This window comes from Gobio gobio (genome assembly GCF_949357685.1).
Source record: "Gobio gobio genome assembly, chromosome: 14".
Taxonomy (NCBI): Eukaryota; Metazoa; Chordata; class Actinopteri; order Cypriniformes; family Gobionidae; genus Gobio; species Gobio gobio.
In genome coordinates, this window is record NC_137107.1 from 44751940 (window position 1) to 44769175 (window position 17236).

The following is a 17236-nucleotide window of genomic DNA, read 5'->3' on the forward strand; positions in this document are numbered from 1 at the left end:
ATCCATCCATCCATCCATCTGTTTGTCTGTCTATCCATCCATCCATCCATCCATCCATCCATCCATCCATCATCTATCTATCTATCTATCTATCTATCTATCTATCTATCTATCTATCTATCTATCTATCTATCTATCTATCTATCTATCTATCTATCTATCTATCTATCTATCTATCTATCTATCTATCTATCTATCTATCTATCGTTCTATCTATCTATCGTTCTATCTATCTATCGTTCTATCGTTCTATCGTTCTATCGTTCTATCCATCTATCTATGACTCCGAAAAAACACTTAAAATATTGCCTATGTTAAACGCCTTTTTTGTATAGGAAATACAAAATACACTTTCCTTGTATGGAAAATAGAAGCTCAGACTATCCAACATATCCATTTGTGTTTCATGGAAGAAAATAACGACACAAGAGTGAGTAAATAATCAAATGTGTGTCAAGTGAGAGCAAAGACTTCCAAGGCATCAGACGGCCAGATTTACTGAAGAAAGCATCACTAACGCTCTTAAAAATAAAGGTTCCAAAAGGAGGTTTTCACAGCAATTCTTGGTGTAAAGAACATTTGGTTATTCTAAAGAATCTTTTCCCACTATAAAGAACCTTCTGAGCAATGGAGCAATTCCATGGAACCACCAATAAAGAGCTTGCAAACTTCAGTCCTGCTGCATCTCTCCCCATCACTTCCCTCCTTCCCTCATCTCGCTTTCAGTCTTTGCGTGTTGAAGAAGCTTTGAGGAGAGATTCCGTGTGTGTGTGTGTGTGTGTGTGTGTGTGTGTGTGTGTGTGTGTGTGTGTGTGTGTGTGTGTACAAGGCCGTGTTTTCTCTGTTTGTAATCTATTTTCCCCTACATGCACTTAAAAACCTAGTTTCTGCACTGAATTCCTAGCTTGGATCTCTGGCGTACAGAAACACACACAGATACACATGTTTTTTTGCTGCAGTCTATGTAAATTATTCACTTTGTGCTGTGCAGTAAGACGCCCCGCAGAAACCACACGCTGCGACATGCAGAACACATGCAGAAATACTACATACTATAGTATTCACAAAAGTCCCCAATACATCATTAAAGGTTACAGGTAAAAGTAAAATAAAAAAACACACAGAACACTTATAACCTTTTAACACGCATACACACACACTCAGTTGTGTTCGGTTGAAGGTCATCTCTAAAAGCTCTGTCTGAACTCCTTTGGGGTTTGAGCATGCTCAGTGACCCTCTGACCTTAATGCTTTTATCGTATGGTATTATGGGTAATGACTGGGTCTTAGGTGGGGGTTAGTGTGTAGTGAGTCTCACACATATACACACACATACATTAGTCAAGGGGAAACTACCTAAAAAAAACTAGTCAGCTACGCCACTCATACTTGTAGTCATAGTTAAATACAGTCAAGCTATCCCTTTAAAATAGGGATTTTGTTTGCTAGCCACAAATAAAAAGCACACTTAAAAGTAACTATTTAAAGTCAGAATGAAATGCTGTTTATAGCCCACTTTGGTTTCAAAATATGACATTTTGGAGTAAAACAGGATATATTGTGATAATACGATTTGGGTGAGAATAGATTTTCGAGAGAATTCTCGGTGAAAAGTGGTCTCAAGGGGTGGGTGTTGGGGTGGGGTTTAACATTGATAATAATCAGAAATGTTTCTCTAGCGGCAAATCCTCATATTAGAATGATTTCTGAAGGATCACGTGACACTGAAGACTGGAGTAATGATGCTGAAAATTCAGCTTTGATCACAGGAATAAATTACATTTTAACACACACTATATTGCCAAAAGTTGGGACGTCTTCCTTTACATGCACATGAACTTTAATGACATCCCATTTCTCGTAGGGTTTAATAGGGAGTTGGCCCACGCTTTGCAGCTATAACAGCTTCAACTCTTCTGGGAAGCCTTTCTGCAAGGTTTAGGAGTGTGTTTATGGGAATTTTTGACCATTCTTCAAGAAGCACATTTGTGAGGTCAGGCACTGATGTTGGACGAGAAGACCTGGCTCTCAGTCTCCACTCTAATTCATCCCAAAGGTGTTCAATCGGGTTGAGGTCAGGACTCTGTGCAGGTCAAGTTCCTCCACACCAAACTCACTCATCCATGTCTTTATGGGCTGACGCTTTGTGCTCTGGTGCGCAGTCATGTTGGGACAGGAAGGGGCCGTCCCCAAACTGTTCCCACAAAGATGGGAGCATGAAATTGTCCAAAATGTCTTGGTATGCTGAAGCATTAAGAGTTCCTTTCACTGGAACTAAGGGGCCAAGCCCAACCCCTGAAAAACAACCCACACCATAATCACCCCTCCACCAAACTTTACACTTGGTGCAGTCAGGCAAGTACCGTTCTCCTGGCAACCGCCAAACCCAGACTCGTCCAACAGATTGCCAGACAGAGAAGCGTGATTGGTCGCTCCAGAGAACACGTCTCCACTGCTCTAGAGTCCAGTGGCGGCGTGCTTTACCCCACTGCATCCCACGCTTTGCATTGCACTTGGTGATGTAAGGCTTGGATGAGCTGCTCGGCCATGGAAACTCATTCATGAAGCTCTACACACTGCTCTTGAGCTAATCTGAAGACCACACAAAGTTTGGAGGTCTGTAGCTATTGGCTCTGCAGAAAGTTGGCGACTGACCATGCGCTGACCCCACTCGACCCCACCCCATTTACGTGGCCTACCAGTCCGTGGCTGAGTTGCTGTTGTTCCCAACTGCTTCCACTTTGTTATAACACCACTAACAGTTGAGCGTGGAATATTTAGTAGTGAGGAAATTTCATGAATGGATTTATTGCACAGGTGACACTATCACGGTTCCACGCTTGAGTTCACTGAGCTCCTGAGAGCGACCCATTCTTTCACAGATGTTTGTAGAAGCGTCTGCATGCCTAGTGCTTGATTTTATACACCACACAATTCAATGATTTGGAGGGATGTCCCAATACTTTTGGGACATTTACAATTACAATGCAGCATTTTATTAGTCTCAAAACACATGCTATGCAACACACACTGTTTGAATGCAAATGCTTCTTGCTACACATGCTCAATTTTGTGCGTTGTTGCTTTCTGAAAGACAACAAAAGCATTCGCACAAACTGTCTTTTACATTCAGTTCTCTTTCAGTTCAACTACTCACATTGCGGAGCAACAATGTGTGGAGAATCCACAATAAGTTACAGTTCATTGTAGTTGCCTGAATAATAACGCATCCAGTTTAATAACACACGGAAGGAAACTCTATGGCACCCCTTGAGTACTGAGATGTGTAACACAAGCCCACACGTCATGTACTGAATACACACTACTGAAAATGGAGTTAAGTTAGTAACAGTGTGTAACTACGCTGAATGGGGAAAAATGTGTGGATAGACAGATGGAAAGATGGGAATGAGTGTGGCTGGAGGAGGAGAGGAACAAGCCAGAGTTTGAATGAGTGGGAGTTGGAAGGAATCGCGGAGGGAATACCACTCTCACTGAAGCGTGACTGAAGAGCAAAGCAGACAGACCGACAGAGAGAGAGAGAGAGAGAGAGAGGGAGAGAGAGTTTAGAGTGTGAAAAGCAGTGCTAACAGTGCTACTGTAGAATGTAGTATTGATTTTTGTGGAATGAAACAAAAAGTAATTATTAAATCAAAACAGTGTGCTTGTGTTGATTGAGATTAACTAATCTTTTAGTCTGTTATTGAAACTAGTGTTGTTACTGTAATTTAAAGGCTAAAACTTAAAAAAAATGGTTATTGAAATAATGCTGAAAATGAAAAACAAATATTAGATAAAATCTAATCTAATCTAATACTCTGAAAAAAAAACAATAAGTAAAATTTACTTAAAGGAGGGGTCTAATAGCCTGGTCTTACCAGACTCTCGTACATTTCATTTGTACAGAGAGTCTGGCCACTCTCCATTGACAAGCGTTTTCTTCCTTGTAGGCGGGTACTCTGTTGAAGTTTAAAACTATTGGATCTGCCCAGAGCCACTCTGGGTCTGCCATAACCAATCGCTAACGTTTGGTCGTGACGTCATGTGCCGTTCGCCTCCGTTTCTCACATGGAAATCCGTAAAAATAACTGTGCAGATTGTGCACCTCAGTGATAAAACCTCGTGCATTCGGATTGTGATTTATTCACAGTGGAGGGGAGAGTTTTGTGATCGGGAACGCGCTGCTCACGTGGTCCATAACATGATTGCTGTAAATAAAATGTCATATGCTTGGTATGATAAGAATAAATGCTTCCATAAATAACGGCCCAATTCAAATGTTTACGTACTTTTCTTCTTTTTATTTTTTGAGCGGTGATGAAATATATTGCTCTTGTAAACACTTGCCAGCATTTAAAGAAATAAAAGTCTAGAAATGCATCCAAATTACAGCGAAGCGCAACCGTACGGTGCTCTGCAGGGGTCAAAAAGGATATAAACAGTGAATTTTGAAGTGATATATTCTTAAAAACTCAGAGATGTGGATTCGGACAGAAATTAAATGACCACACGACCTTGGTGTTTGTCTAAAGCAGTAGGTAATTCGGCCGGGGATTTTTACGTGGGTGGTGGGAGACGGACGGCAATACAATCACTGACTAGCCCCTGTAAATGATGACAATACCCTCCGACCCCACGAGAAACAATTACCATCCTAATAGGGCTTCAACCAACTCCTTCACCACTAACGGAGCGAGCTGGAAAGGCTTTAACTTCTGGATATTCGGCCGCAGTGGCACAACAGAATGAACGGCTTCGCTCGCATCGTTCTCCGCCGCAATTACTGAACTACAACTCAAACTAGCGCGCGACATCAACGTCATCGTTCTCAGCCACTCCTTCTGTTTGCTGATTGGACCGGTAAAAATTTGTTCGGAGAAAACCTAAGAATATACCGCAGTCCCAGACAGAGTACTGAAGGAAAATGAAAATTGAGCGGAAGTACGTAGGAGGGCGGAGCCAGGCTAGAGGTCTAATGTTATTTCATGCATTCTGACTTATTTCTTTACACTGTTTAAGAGTTGGATTCTCATGCTAAACATGGCCAAAATGTAAAAAAATTAGTTGGATGTATGACAGAGTATTTCTGTGCCAAATACACTCCTTCAGGATTGGAATAAGTTTCTAAAAAGTTTTTTTTCGAGTTTGGCCATGTATTACGTCAAAATGGGTGGAATTCCTTGTATGGGCACTTCTCCAGGAAGAGTGCGTGCGAGAGCAAGAGCACCAACATTACACAGGTATGAGTGAGTTTGGTGTGGAGGAACTTTACACGTGGCACAATGCAGTCATCAGGCAAGTACCGTTCTCCTGGCAACCACCAAACCCAGACTCGTCCATGGGATTGCCAGACAGAGAAGTGTGATTGGTCACTCCAGAGAACACGTCTCCACTGCTCTACAGTCCAGTGGCGGCATGCTTTACCCCACTGCATACCACGCTTTGCATTGCACTTGGTGATGTATTCATGAAGCCATTCATGAAGCTCTCTATGCACTGTTCTTGAGCTAATCTGAAGGCCACATGAAGGTCTGTAGCTATTGGCTCTGCAGAAAGTTGGTGACTGACCATGCGCTGACCCCACTCTGTGATTTTACGTGGCCTACCACTTCGTGGCTGAGTTGCTGTTGTTTCCCAATTGCTTCCACTTTGTTATTATACCACTAACAGTTGAGCGTGGAATATTTAGTAGTGAGGAAATTTCACGAATGGATTTATTGCCACTAACACGTTTGTTGATATGTTGATATTGATTTGTTAATATTGACTTTCATTTTTGACCCCCCTGGACCCTAACCCCCAATATAGTAAAACTGCACATTTTAGGAGTGGCCTTTTATTGTGGCCAGCCAAAGGCACATCTGTGCAATAATCATGCTGTCTAATCAGCATCTTGATATGCCACACCTGTGAGGTGGATGGATTATCTCGCCAAAGGAGAAGTGCTCACTAACACAGATTTGTGAACAATATTTGAGAGAAATAGGCCTTTTGTGTACATAGAAAAAGTCTTAGATCTTTGAGTTCAGCTCATGAAAAATGGGGGTAGAAACAAAAGTGTTGCGTTTATAATTTTGTTCAGTGTAAAATATAGGTTAATATCAGTTGACCCTATGTTTACTTTCTTCACTGACACAGAGGAAAATGAATTAAAAGACAATCAGTCAAAGCTCAGACAGGACAAGAGAGGGAGACAGAAAAAGAAAGAGTGATGGAAATGAGGAGAGAGCAGGTATGACAGATAATCTACTGCACACTAACATGGTTTTGAAAGCTATTTATTATTCATTATTTTTGGCCTTCAAACGTCTTAAAATACACATATGTAGATACCGTGTAGGGACCATGCCCCCCAACCCCTCTAAATAACTCAAATTTGGGACCTCGCTGATTTTAAAACTCTGCCTACGGCACTGTTTACAATAGTCCAAGCTCCATCATTAAAGAAAACACAGATAGAATCAGACCCAGACACAAATGCTGTAGCGTGAACATATCACAGACTATTATTTTGGAATGAAGCTAATTATAATTGAAATATACTGTTAACACCCTTGAACTCAAACCCTACCTCTAACAGAGAACTTGAAGAATGATTTATGAATCACTTTTATCTTTGAAGACATGCCCAGAGGAAGGTTATGTGAGATTTAAAGCTTCAACATTAACAATTGGGGGCAGAGCTTAGCACAGGGTCCATCGAATCTAATAGAAATTTACAATAGCTTTTTGTAAAGCTAACAATGTGCTACACAACAATCACATAACAAACGAATGAATGATTTGTTGTTATTTCTGTCCGAACAGAGCACAAGAAAAGGGTCAGTTTACTTCATTAGATTTCACCAACTGCTCTTTAAATACCTTCATCTCTTTCTGCTCTGGAGGGTCTCAGAGGGAATGAATCGCTCATAATAAATTGCAGTGAGTGATAAACAGAGAGATCTGGTGGTGCTCTATCATCTAATGAACTGGGAAGAAAAAGGGAGAGACAGAAGCCAGACAGAGAAAATCAGAGAATGAGAGAGTTCCTGGCTTCTGCGGAGTCTCAGTGTGGATTCATGTTTGTTTTGTTTGTTTGATTTGCTCATCGTAAAACCGCTCACATAATCCATAACTCACAGAGAAAGGCAGTCAGAGCGAAGCGACAGTTCCAATTAGAATTTTGATTCCGATTAAATTCATAAAGGCTTATACATTGTAATGTCATAGTAGAACCTTTTGAAATCTAAAAAGAACTTTTGATTCTCTGAAACCTAAACATACACCTGAAGAACCTATAAAGAAACTTCATCCAATTGACCTATTGGATCAATTGGCCCCGCCCCTCGAATGCAGATGAGCCAATGGCAGTTGAGTATCAGTTGCGCTGGGACCGGAACTCGGACATCAACTCGCGCCATAGAGATTCATTGGAAAATCCGAAGCTCTCATCGGTTTTAGACATCCAAACCTGCTAATGACGGGAAAAATGGTCGGAGTGCCCGGCGCATGGTCTAAAAGGATTGTCCCTAGTCTCTTAATGAGTAATGGGTGTGTTTTGGACGTAACGTGCAATAAACCAATAAGAGTCTCATCTCCCATTCCCTTTAAAAGCCAGTTGCGCTCGCACCATGGTGGAATATGCAAGCGGAAAAACGTAATGCTTCTCTAGCGAGGAAACGGATCTGCTCGTCTGCTTGCTCGTCAATACTGCAAATAAGTAGTCTAATTCTGATACATGCAATGACTAATCTTTTACATTTTAATCCTTTAATTTTTCATATTTAAAAAAGTTTGTGTGCTACTGCCATTGTGTGTAATAAGCAGAGTGTATGCGTATTGTGGACCCGGCTTAGCTTGGCTCCGCCCTCCTACCTACTTCCGCTCAATTTTCATTTTCCTTCAGTACTCCGTCTGGGATTGCGGTATATTCTCTGGTTTTCTCCGGTCAAATTTTGACCAGTTCAATCAGCGAACAGAGGCAGTGGCTGAGAACGATGACGCTGATGTTGTGCGCTAGTTTGAGATGACATACGTCACGACCAAACGTTAGCGATTGGTTATGGCAGATCCAGAGTGGCTCTGGGCAGATCCAATAGTTTTAAACTTCAACAGATTACCCGCCTACAAGGAAGTAACGCTTGTCAATGGAAAGTGGCCAGACTCTCTGTACAAATGAAATGTACAAGAGTCAGGTAAGACCAGGCTAGACCCGGCTATAGGCACATATTACTAACACACCCTTTAAATAACACACAAAAATACTGCACTATTGACTTCAGACCGGGTTTTCGTTGGTCAATGGCGCAGTCGTTTTCAGTCGGCTCAAAATAGCAACATGGCAACAATGCGCCTATAAACACACATGATTTTCAGACCAGTACACCCATGGGCGAACAGATGGGCGCGAGTGCATTTGCTACTTAAACAACATGGAGCTGGACGTGAAAATACGTTGGGCTGAAACTAGCAAAAAACCCTTGCATCGCGACGCCTGCCGCTTCATTGTATCGGGTGCATGATAGGGCCCTTTAAGTTAAAAAATGCAATGTTTAAGCCAGCAGAACTGGCACATTTTTATTTTGTACTCATACATTTTAATTACTCTTAACTTGAAATATTTGAGTTCGCTAATTCATACATTCAACTTAAAATTATTGTGTAATCTCAAAAATTATTAGTAACAGAAACTTGGCTTGATTTCACTAGCTAATTCAGTAAATGCTAACTTACTAATTGGTAACAAAATGCTTTGATAGCATTAACATAATTGCTGAATGAGTACAGAGATTTAGAACATTAGACATATATCTGTTCTCAAACCAATCTCATGCTCCACTCGTCACATGATGGTACATAACAGAAACTCTTCTAAACTAGCATAACAAAACATGAAACACTACTAAATCTCCCACTTAACATTAATCTTGCACAAAATACATTATATAACACTTAATTTGAGCATTTACTCTCTCCTTTGAGTGCCATGGCAAAGCATGCTGGGAAATAGAAATCAGTTCAATTTAAGTTAGTCTAAATTAAAAGAAACTAGTTCATAAAACTCAAAACAGTTGAACAATTCAGATGACTTAAAATGTATCAGTTTTGTGAACTCAAAAGAAAAAGAAAGTTCTAAATATTCATAAAAGTTAATTTGTTTGAACTATTTGTTTAATTTAAGATTACCCTACTCAAACCAATTAAATATTTTGAGCATTAGGGTTAAAAAAAATGTATAATGTAAAGAGTCAGGACTAATGTATCTGTTCTAAACCTAAGAACATTTATTTTTACAATCACATCCCATTTTACAAAATATTAGTTGAGAGAATGTAATAGGAACTTAGATAGCAGAAGAGAGTCGTACCTGAATGCAGTCGATTGTAGGGAGGATGAAAACGCTGTGCCGGGAATCTGGCCATGATTATTTAACATGGAAATGCCAGGGAATTTTATTTTTGTGAATTGCAGACCTAAAAAAAATCATAGGAAATAATAAAATATTCAAGAGGCATGGAAATTTCTGTAGTGAATTTAAATTGTTCTAGTTACACTCCGCTATAAAATATTCAGTCAGTTAGAAATTGCTCTTTGTGAGTGCAACATTTAAAGAAAAATACTTAATCACAAAGGACAAAAAAACTTGGAAAGTAATGTAATTTCAGAGGAGTGGGAACTCTTTGTTGGGTTTGGAGCCAAAAATTGACCAGGATGTGGAGAATAAAGGTCAAGTTCATCCTCCAGAGCATCTGCACACATCCCAATGGAAACACAGCTATTTATACTTGATATTATGTATTACATTGTGACTAGATTTCAAAAAGGCTGCATTTTATTTGAATGGTTTATTGAACCTTTAGACAAAAAAAACTTAGCATGTGTTTTTGTAACGTTATTCCACTGGAGGCAAGTTGAAGTGAACCAAAGTGCAGTGAATAGATACAACACAAACGATGACTTGACTAGAACAGACTTGACTTGAAGTGTGACAGACACTCACCAACAGCGGGTTACAGGGAACAATACTCGACATGGGACACATGGCAAACATGAGGATTTAAATACACAAAGACTAATGACAAGACAAGACAATGAACCAATGACAGAACTGAACTAAGAACACATGACTAAAAACAACCAATGACTTCGGCCTTGTCCCAAATGGCACCCTAAACCCTTGCGGTCTTCCTTCAAGTCCTATTCGAAAGTCCTACTCGGCAGAAGTGCGCATCGAGGGCGCATATCGACTGCAAAGGGGGCACCCTTCTGAGACCTAAAATGACAAATGGGACACCCTGCTTGTAAGTCCACAAGACCGAAAGTGCACATGAAGTGTGCCATTTGGGACAGGGCCAACATAACACCTGAGGACAAGGGAATCACAAGACAATGGAGCACATGACAGGATCACGTGACAAACAGGAACACATGACAAAACCAGGAACAGGAGAAGGAGCATATTTACAAAGACATGAGCACAAACAAAACCCAAAACTGCTACAGTTTTTTTGATACATCAAGGTTTTAAGGCTCATATAGTCTGATATAGTGAGAATATAGAGCTCATACTCCAAGAGTAGAATTCTTCTAATGTAAGTCAATGAGATCTTTATAACAGTAACAGACTACAGTACTTACATAAATGCATATAAATATCAGTCGTCTCTCTATATCTGCCAACACTATATGTAATATATTATTTAAATACTTAGTTTTATGATCAAAGCTCTGTAGTTTTAAAACATATAATGTAATGCAATACAATGATGAACAAATAAACCTTCCTCAAAAGCCTGATGGATCATATTTGCAACTCACATTTAAAAAAAAAAAGATTTCACAGCAAAAAGACGCGTGAACCACGACCTACAATTAAACTAAAAGGCCTTTTACTTGTTAAAAAGTCTAAACTATCATTCAGACGACAGAAGGCATGCAGTAGATTGTGTGCGACAGGTTTTTCTGCAAAGTTTGATCATGTTGATCATTTAAAGACCTTAGAAATGTGCGTATCAAGTATGATACAGTAGGCTTCATAAGGTTAAAGTGCACTGGTGCGTGTGTGTGTGTGTGTGTGTGTGTGTGTGTGTGTGTGTGTGTGTGTGTGTGTGTGTGTGTGTGTGTGTGTGTGTGTGTGTGTGTGTGTGTGTGTGTGTGTGTGTGTGTGTGTTTTGCATTCTTAGCTGATATGAACAAAATCTGAGTGTGAGAGCGCAGCATTTGTATTGAAAACGTGAGAAGTGAGGGGCAGCAGATGGTGGGAGTAATTCTGCTGTCCCAGCTGCTCGTAGGGCACTACAGAAGCATCCTTATCCCAGCAGGACCCCTGCTCAAGGGAACTGCCTCTCAGACGGGACAACAGCACATTAGACCCACACACACCACTCGAAACTGCTGGAGTTCACACCGCAAATCCCAGAGAGAAAACAACTAGGAAAACGTTCAAACTCCTAGTCCTAGACGCTTAAAGAGGTCATAACATAGACAACAGGATTGCTCTTAACTCATAAGTTCTTGACTCATGAATTAACATGTGACCGCCTGCATTTACACATCACTTATGCATATTAATTAGGCTCCTATTGTAATCGTTAGCGTTCTTATTATTCTTCCTCTTCCGTTTTTTTAAATTTGGCACACAGATGACAGTCCAAACATTCACCATTGCAAATTTGGAGTCTCTAACTCAATCCCTCTAGAGCCACCACCTGTCCAAAGTTTCACTTTTGTTTGTGCTAATAACTTTTGAACCGCAAGCGATAGAAACAAAATTATCCAAACAAACTCCTCCTAGGCCGTTGCTCAAATTTTCATGAAAATTGAACCAGATCATCTTCAGAACTTGCCGACAAAAAGTTATGGTTATAGTTATGGTTGATTGGTCAAACCGTTCTCGCATGTTCCGTTTAGCGAATTCTGAGCAAACTTGGTTTGTGTGATGACAACCATGACTTGAGGATACCTGCAGCGTTTCGGCACAGTGCCACCATATGGTCCGGCGATACAGAAAATGGCTATTTTTTGCGCATAACTTCTTAACGCTGTGGCTAAAAATCATAAAAGTGGTCTCTTTAGATTTAGTGCAGCATGCCAAGTTGAATAATACCCAATTTTCCTATATCGGCCATTTTTGACGTAGGCCATTTTGAATATAATGTACATTTTACAAAGGCATCGGCGAATTGTTGCGAAAATCATTATGTCTTCTGCACCATGCCCTGACAGCACTCAAAAAGTTTCTGGGCAGCGTCACCTTGTGGTCAAAAGTTAGAATGAAATTTCCAAAAATGCTAATACATTTTGATTAAATTTGCCTGTTGTAATTAAATAATAGATTTCCTTGGTTCATGCCGAGAACATACAGTCTAAAAAAAAAAGGTTCTCTATGGCACCAAAAATGGTTCTTGGCTCGTAATCATAGGGGAACCTTTTTAAGTGCTATATAGCACCAATTTTGGTGCTTCAGTTGTTCATCAGCGATTCTTGAGACGTTCTTCACCGGTTCTTTGACTAAGGTTCTATATAGCACCGCTACCATAAACAGAACATGTTAAGATATGGTGCTATATAGCACCAAAAGTGGTTCCTCTATTATTACGACGAAGAACCATTTTTGGTGCCATATAGAACCTTTTTTTTTAGAGTGTAGACACCCATTTTGCCATATATTTGGCCCAGTTTCCTGTCCGCATATTTGATTTTTATTTCAAAACCTACTTTTTCAAACTAGACCGTTTGTCCGATTTTCACCAAAATCGAATCGTATCTTCTTCAGACCATGCCGACAAAAAGTGATGGATTTCGTGATGATAGATGATATACATGATGAGGCATGATGCCAAAATGACTCTTGAGGCTGTATCTGCAATTCTATGACATATTGACACCAAACTTTGTGTGTGTCATTGTCACCTCACTCTGACCACACCACATCAATTTGGTCACAGCGCCACCCATTGGTCGAATATGATAAACCATTAAATTATTTTAACAGTAACCATATTTATCTTTCATCCATTTGGCCTAAAATCATCTAAAAATGTATGTTATTGCTCGTTGTTGCACTTGGTCTGATGCTGCCAGCCATGTTGGCATGACTTGCTGCTTGCAACTATTTTATCACTGTTTTGGTTTCTGCATTCTTTAAAGCACCAGATCACACATGCTTTCTAAACAACTAGAGAATAAAAAGTTATTTGTAAAGCTTTTAAAAGGTTCAAATGTATGGCATTAGATTGTAAAACTCTTTTCGGCTAAACCCTAATTGAAGCTTTTATTTTATAAAGTGCACATTGACACAGACGGAAAGGTCTGATAAATCAAGTAACACGTCTCACTACGGACCGCCAGACAGTTGAAGTCAGACCACTTCAGTACACACTAAACCGCATCTCGGAAGAGCAATGGTGTCGGAGAACGAGGTTAAAGGAGATGGAGGGAAGGAGAAAGAGGGGGGGAAATGTTCACAGGCAATGGAAAAGAAAAAGCGAGAAAAAAAAGAGTGTGAGAGAGATAGATGAGGGTTGGCTCAAGGTACAGGATGATGTTGTGAATATTTGATGCTGATGGATCCGTGTTCACTCCAGCGGAACAAACTGGATTGAAGCTCAACAGTAACACACACACACACACACACACACACACACACACGCACACGCTGTGATGCTCAGGTGGAAAAGTCTCATTTAGGATCAGGGCCATTTGGTCTTACACAAACGCTCATTTCTGCTTTACTGCGCCCAATCTACAGCAGCACACCTGTGTTCATTGCTCTTGATGCATTTCCACCTGCCAACACACACTCACACCTGTAATTTATAACTCTGAGAGTGCTCTGCTTGAGTGCAACTTATAAAGGAGGTTTGAAATGCTTCCACTGGCCCTCATACCATATTCATTCATTTCTAAATGACTTTGGCACATTAAATCATTAAAAACCACAATGTCGAAACTGTCTCAAATAATTCTGCCCTGCCTTTTATCTTGAAAGAAAAAAATGGTGTGGGAAATAAGTTATTCAGAATCAAATTTACATGCACATTCATATTAAAATTCACATTTATGCATGTCATTATAGTTAACTAAAACTAAAATATTGTTTTAGTTCATTGAAATTAGGTTAAATAATATATATATATTAAGGGGAAAACATAAAAAAAAATTTATAAACATATTTTATCAAAGTTATTTATTTCGTAAGTTGAGGAACTAAAATTACAACATTTGAAAAAATCTATATTACTAAATAGAAATACAAAATTACAAAAGCACATAACATTTCTAAAACTGAAATTAAAATGAAAAATAAAAGCTAATTCTAAATATTATTAAATACTATAATAGTATATAAATAATACTAAAATTATACTCACATTAATATTAATATTAAAATATGAATTAAAAAATATTAGGGGAAAAATGTTATACTAAACAAGAAATTTTGCCTCGGCAACTAACTTGGATCAAATAATTTTAAGTTGAAGAACTAAAATGACTAAATTTGAAATAAAAATAAATTAACATTACAAAACATTAAAACATTTCAAAAGGTCATAAAATAACTAAACCTTGAACTGAACCATGAAAACAAAAGCTAATTCTAAATATTATTAAATACTATAATAGTATATAAATAATACTAAAATAACACTGAAATTAATATTAAAATTCATGTTCAAATTAGCTAACCTTAAAATTTTAATTCGCATTCAAGTGCACATCAAATCATTCAGATTCGCTGTATTGACAGATCTGTGTTACAGTACAGCTAAAGCAATGTCAATTAAAAAAACTGCAAGAAATGTCTAATAATGTTTCTCCATCTCTCTGTCGTTCAGGTGTAAGTGTAATCTCCACGCGTCTCAGTGTGTGTACGTGGACGGCAACTTACAGTGTCAATGTGAACACAACACGACTGGACAGGACTGCCAGCGCTGCAAAAAAGGATTCAAAGCCAAGACCTGGAAATCAGGATCTTATTTACCAACACCTAACGGATCCCCGAACTCGTGTGAGTAAAACACACACACACACACACACACACACACACACACACACACACACACACACACACACACACACACACACACACACACACACACACACACACACACACACACACACACACACACACACACACACACACACACAGCCAAATGCAACATATACAGGGGTTGGACAATGAAACATCTGGTTTTAGACCACAATAATGTATACAGGGCGTCCATTTGCGGCCAAAACAGCGTCAAATCGTCCTGGAAATGACAGATATAAATGACAGGACACTTTGTGATGCTGGTGGAGTAAACGTTTTCAGACTCACTCCTCTAAAATACCCCAAAGTGGCTCAGTCATTTTTAGATCTGGTGACTGTGCAGGCCATGGGAGATGTTCAACTTCACTGTCATGCTCATCAAACGGTCCTTTCACCAGTCTTGCTGTATGTATTGGTGTATTATCATGCTGATACACAGCGCCCCCTTCAGGGTACAATGTTTGAACCATTAGGTGCACATGATCTTCAGGAATGGTTTTGTAGTCCTTGGCAGTGACGCGTTCATCAAGCACATGCCATGATATTGCATGATATTGCTTCACTCTGGGCAGCAACAGTCTGGGTCTTTGGATCTTCAGTGAAGGTGGACTCTCATCAGAGAACAATACATGTTTCACATTGACAACAGCCCAAGATTTGCACCAATGAAACCACATTTGGCATTGGCATGAGTGACCAAAAGCTTGGCTATAGCAGTCCAACCATGAATATTGACTCCCAACAACCAAACCTGTAAGACTTTCGTTCATCTTTGGAATAGAATTGAAAATATTTTTGATGAAATCTGAGAGATGTCTGTCCCTCCATTAGCAACTACGCAACTACCACTTTGCCGCTTCAAAAGGTTCATAAAGAGATCGTCAAACTAATCCATATGAATCGAGCGGTTTAGTCCAAATATTCTGACGAGATACGATCGCTTTGTATGATGAACAGATTGAATTTAGGTTTTTATTCACATATAAACATTCATCAACTCACACATCACTTAAACGGTAATGGTAAATGGAAGCTCAAGCATGTTCGCTTGACGTGTGAGAACCAATGAGGTTCATTCTTGTGTTACGCATCACGTTTGAGCATCAGCAAGAACCAATGAGGTTCATTCTGGTGTTACGCATCACGTTTGAGCTTCAGCAAGAACCAATGAGGTTCATTCTCGTGTTACGCATCACGTTTTAGCTTCAGCAAGAACCAATGAGGTTCATTCTGGTGTTATGCATCACATTTGAGCTTCAGCAAGAACCAATGAGGTTCATTCTCGTGTTACGCATCACGTTTGAGCTTCAGCAAGAACCAATGAGGTTCAATCTCGTGTTACGCATCACGTTTGAGCTTCAGCAAGAACCAATGAGGTTCATTCTGGTGTTATGCATCACGTTTGAGCTTCTGCAAGAACCAATGGGGTTCATTCTTGTGTTACGCATCACGTTTGAGCTTCTGCAAGAACCAATGAGGTTCATTCTCATGTTACGCATCACGTTTGAGCTTCAGCAAGAACCAATGAGGTTCATTCTCATGTTACGCATCACATTTGAGCTTCAGCAAGAACCAATGAGGTTCATTCTTGTGTTACGCAGCACGTTTGAGCTTCAGCAAGAACCAATGAGGTTCATTCTTGTGTTATGCATCACGTTTGAGCTTCAGCAAGAACCAATGAGGTTCATTCTCATGTTACGCATCACATTTGAGCTTCAGCAAGAACCAATGAGGTTCATTCTGGTGTTATGCATCACGTTTGAGCTTCAGCAAGAACCAATGAGGTTCATTCTCATGTTACGCATCACATTTGAGCTCCAGCAAGAACCAATGAGGTTCATTCTCGTGTTACGCATCACGTTTGAGCTTTAGCAAGAACCAATGAGGTTCAATCTCGTGTTACGCATCACGTTTGAGCTTCAGCAAGAACCAATGAGGTTCATTCTCATGTTACGCATCACATTTGAGCTTCAGCAAGAACCAATGAGGTTCATTCTCGTGTTACGCATCACGTTTGCGCTTCAGCAAGAACCAATGAGGTTCATTCTTGTGTTATGCAGCACGTTTGAGCTTCCGTTTGATCAACTCAATTCATATGCATTAGTTTTATGATCTTTTTATGAACTTTTTTTAAGCGGCAAAGTGTCAGTTGCATAGCGGTCAATGGAAGGACAGAAATTTTAATTTGTGTTCTGAAGATGAACGAAAGTCTTACAGGTT

The 17236-nt window shown here is 39.6% G+C and overlaps 1 protein-coding gene across 1 annotated transcript in view; it reads left to right on the top strand.

Annotated features, from left to right (window-relative positions):
* Positions 1-17236, top strand: part of ntng2b (netrin g2b) — a 107078-nt gene that overhangs the window by 47767 nt on the left and 42075 nt on the right. Inside the window, exon 4 of the mRNA XM_079834068.1 lies at positions 14820-14992. Within this exon, the coding sequence (XP_079690194.1) occupies positions 14820-14992 (173 nt within the window). The remainder of the gene's footprint in view (positions 1-14819; positions 14993-17236) is intronic.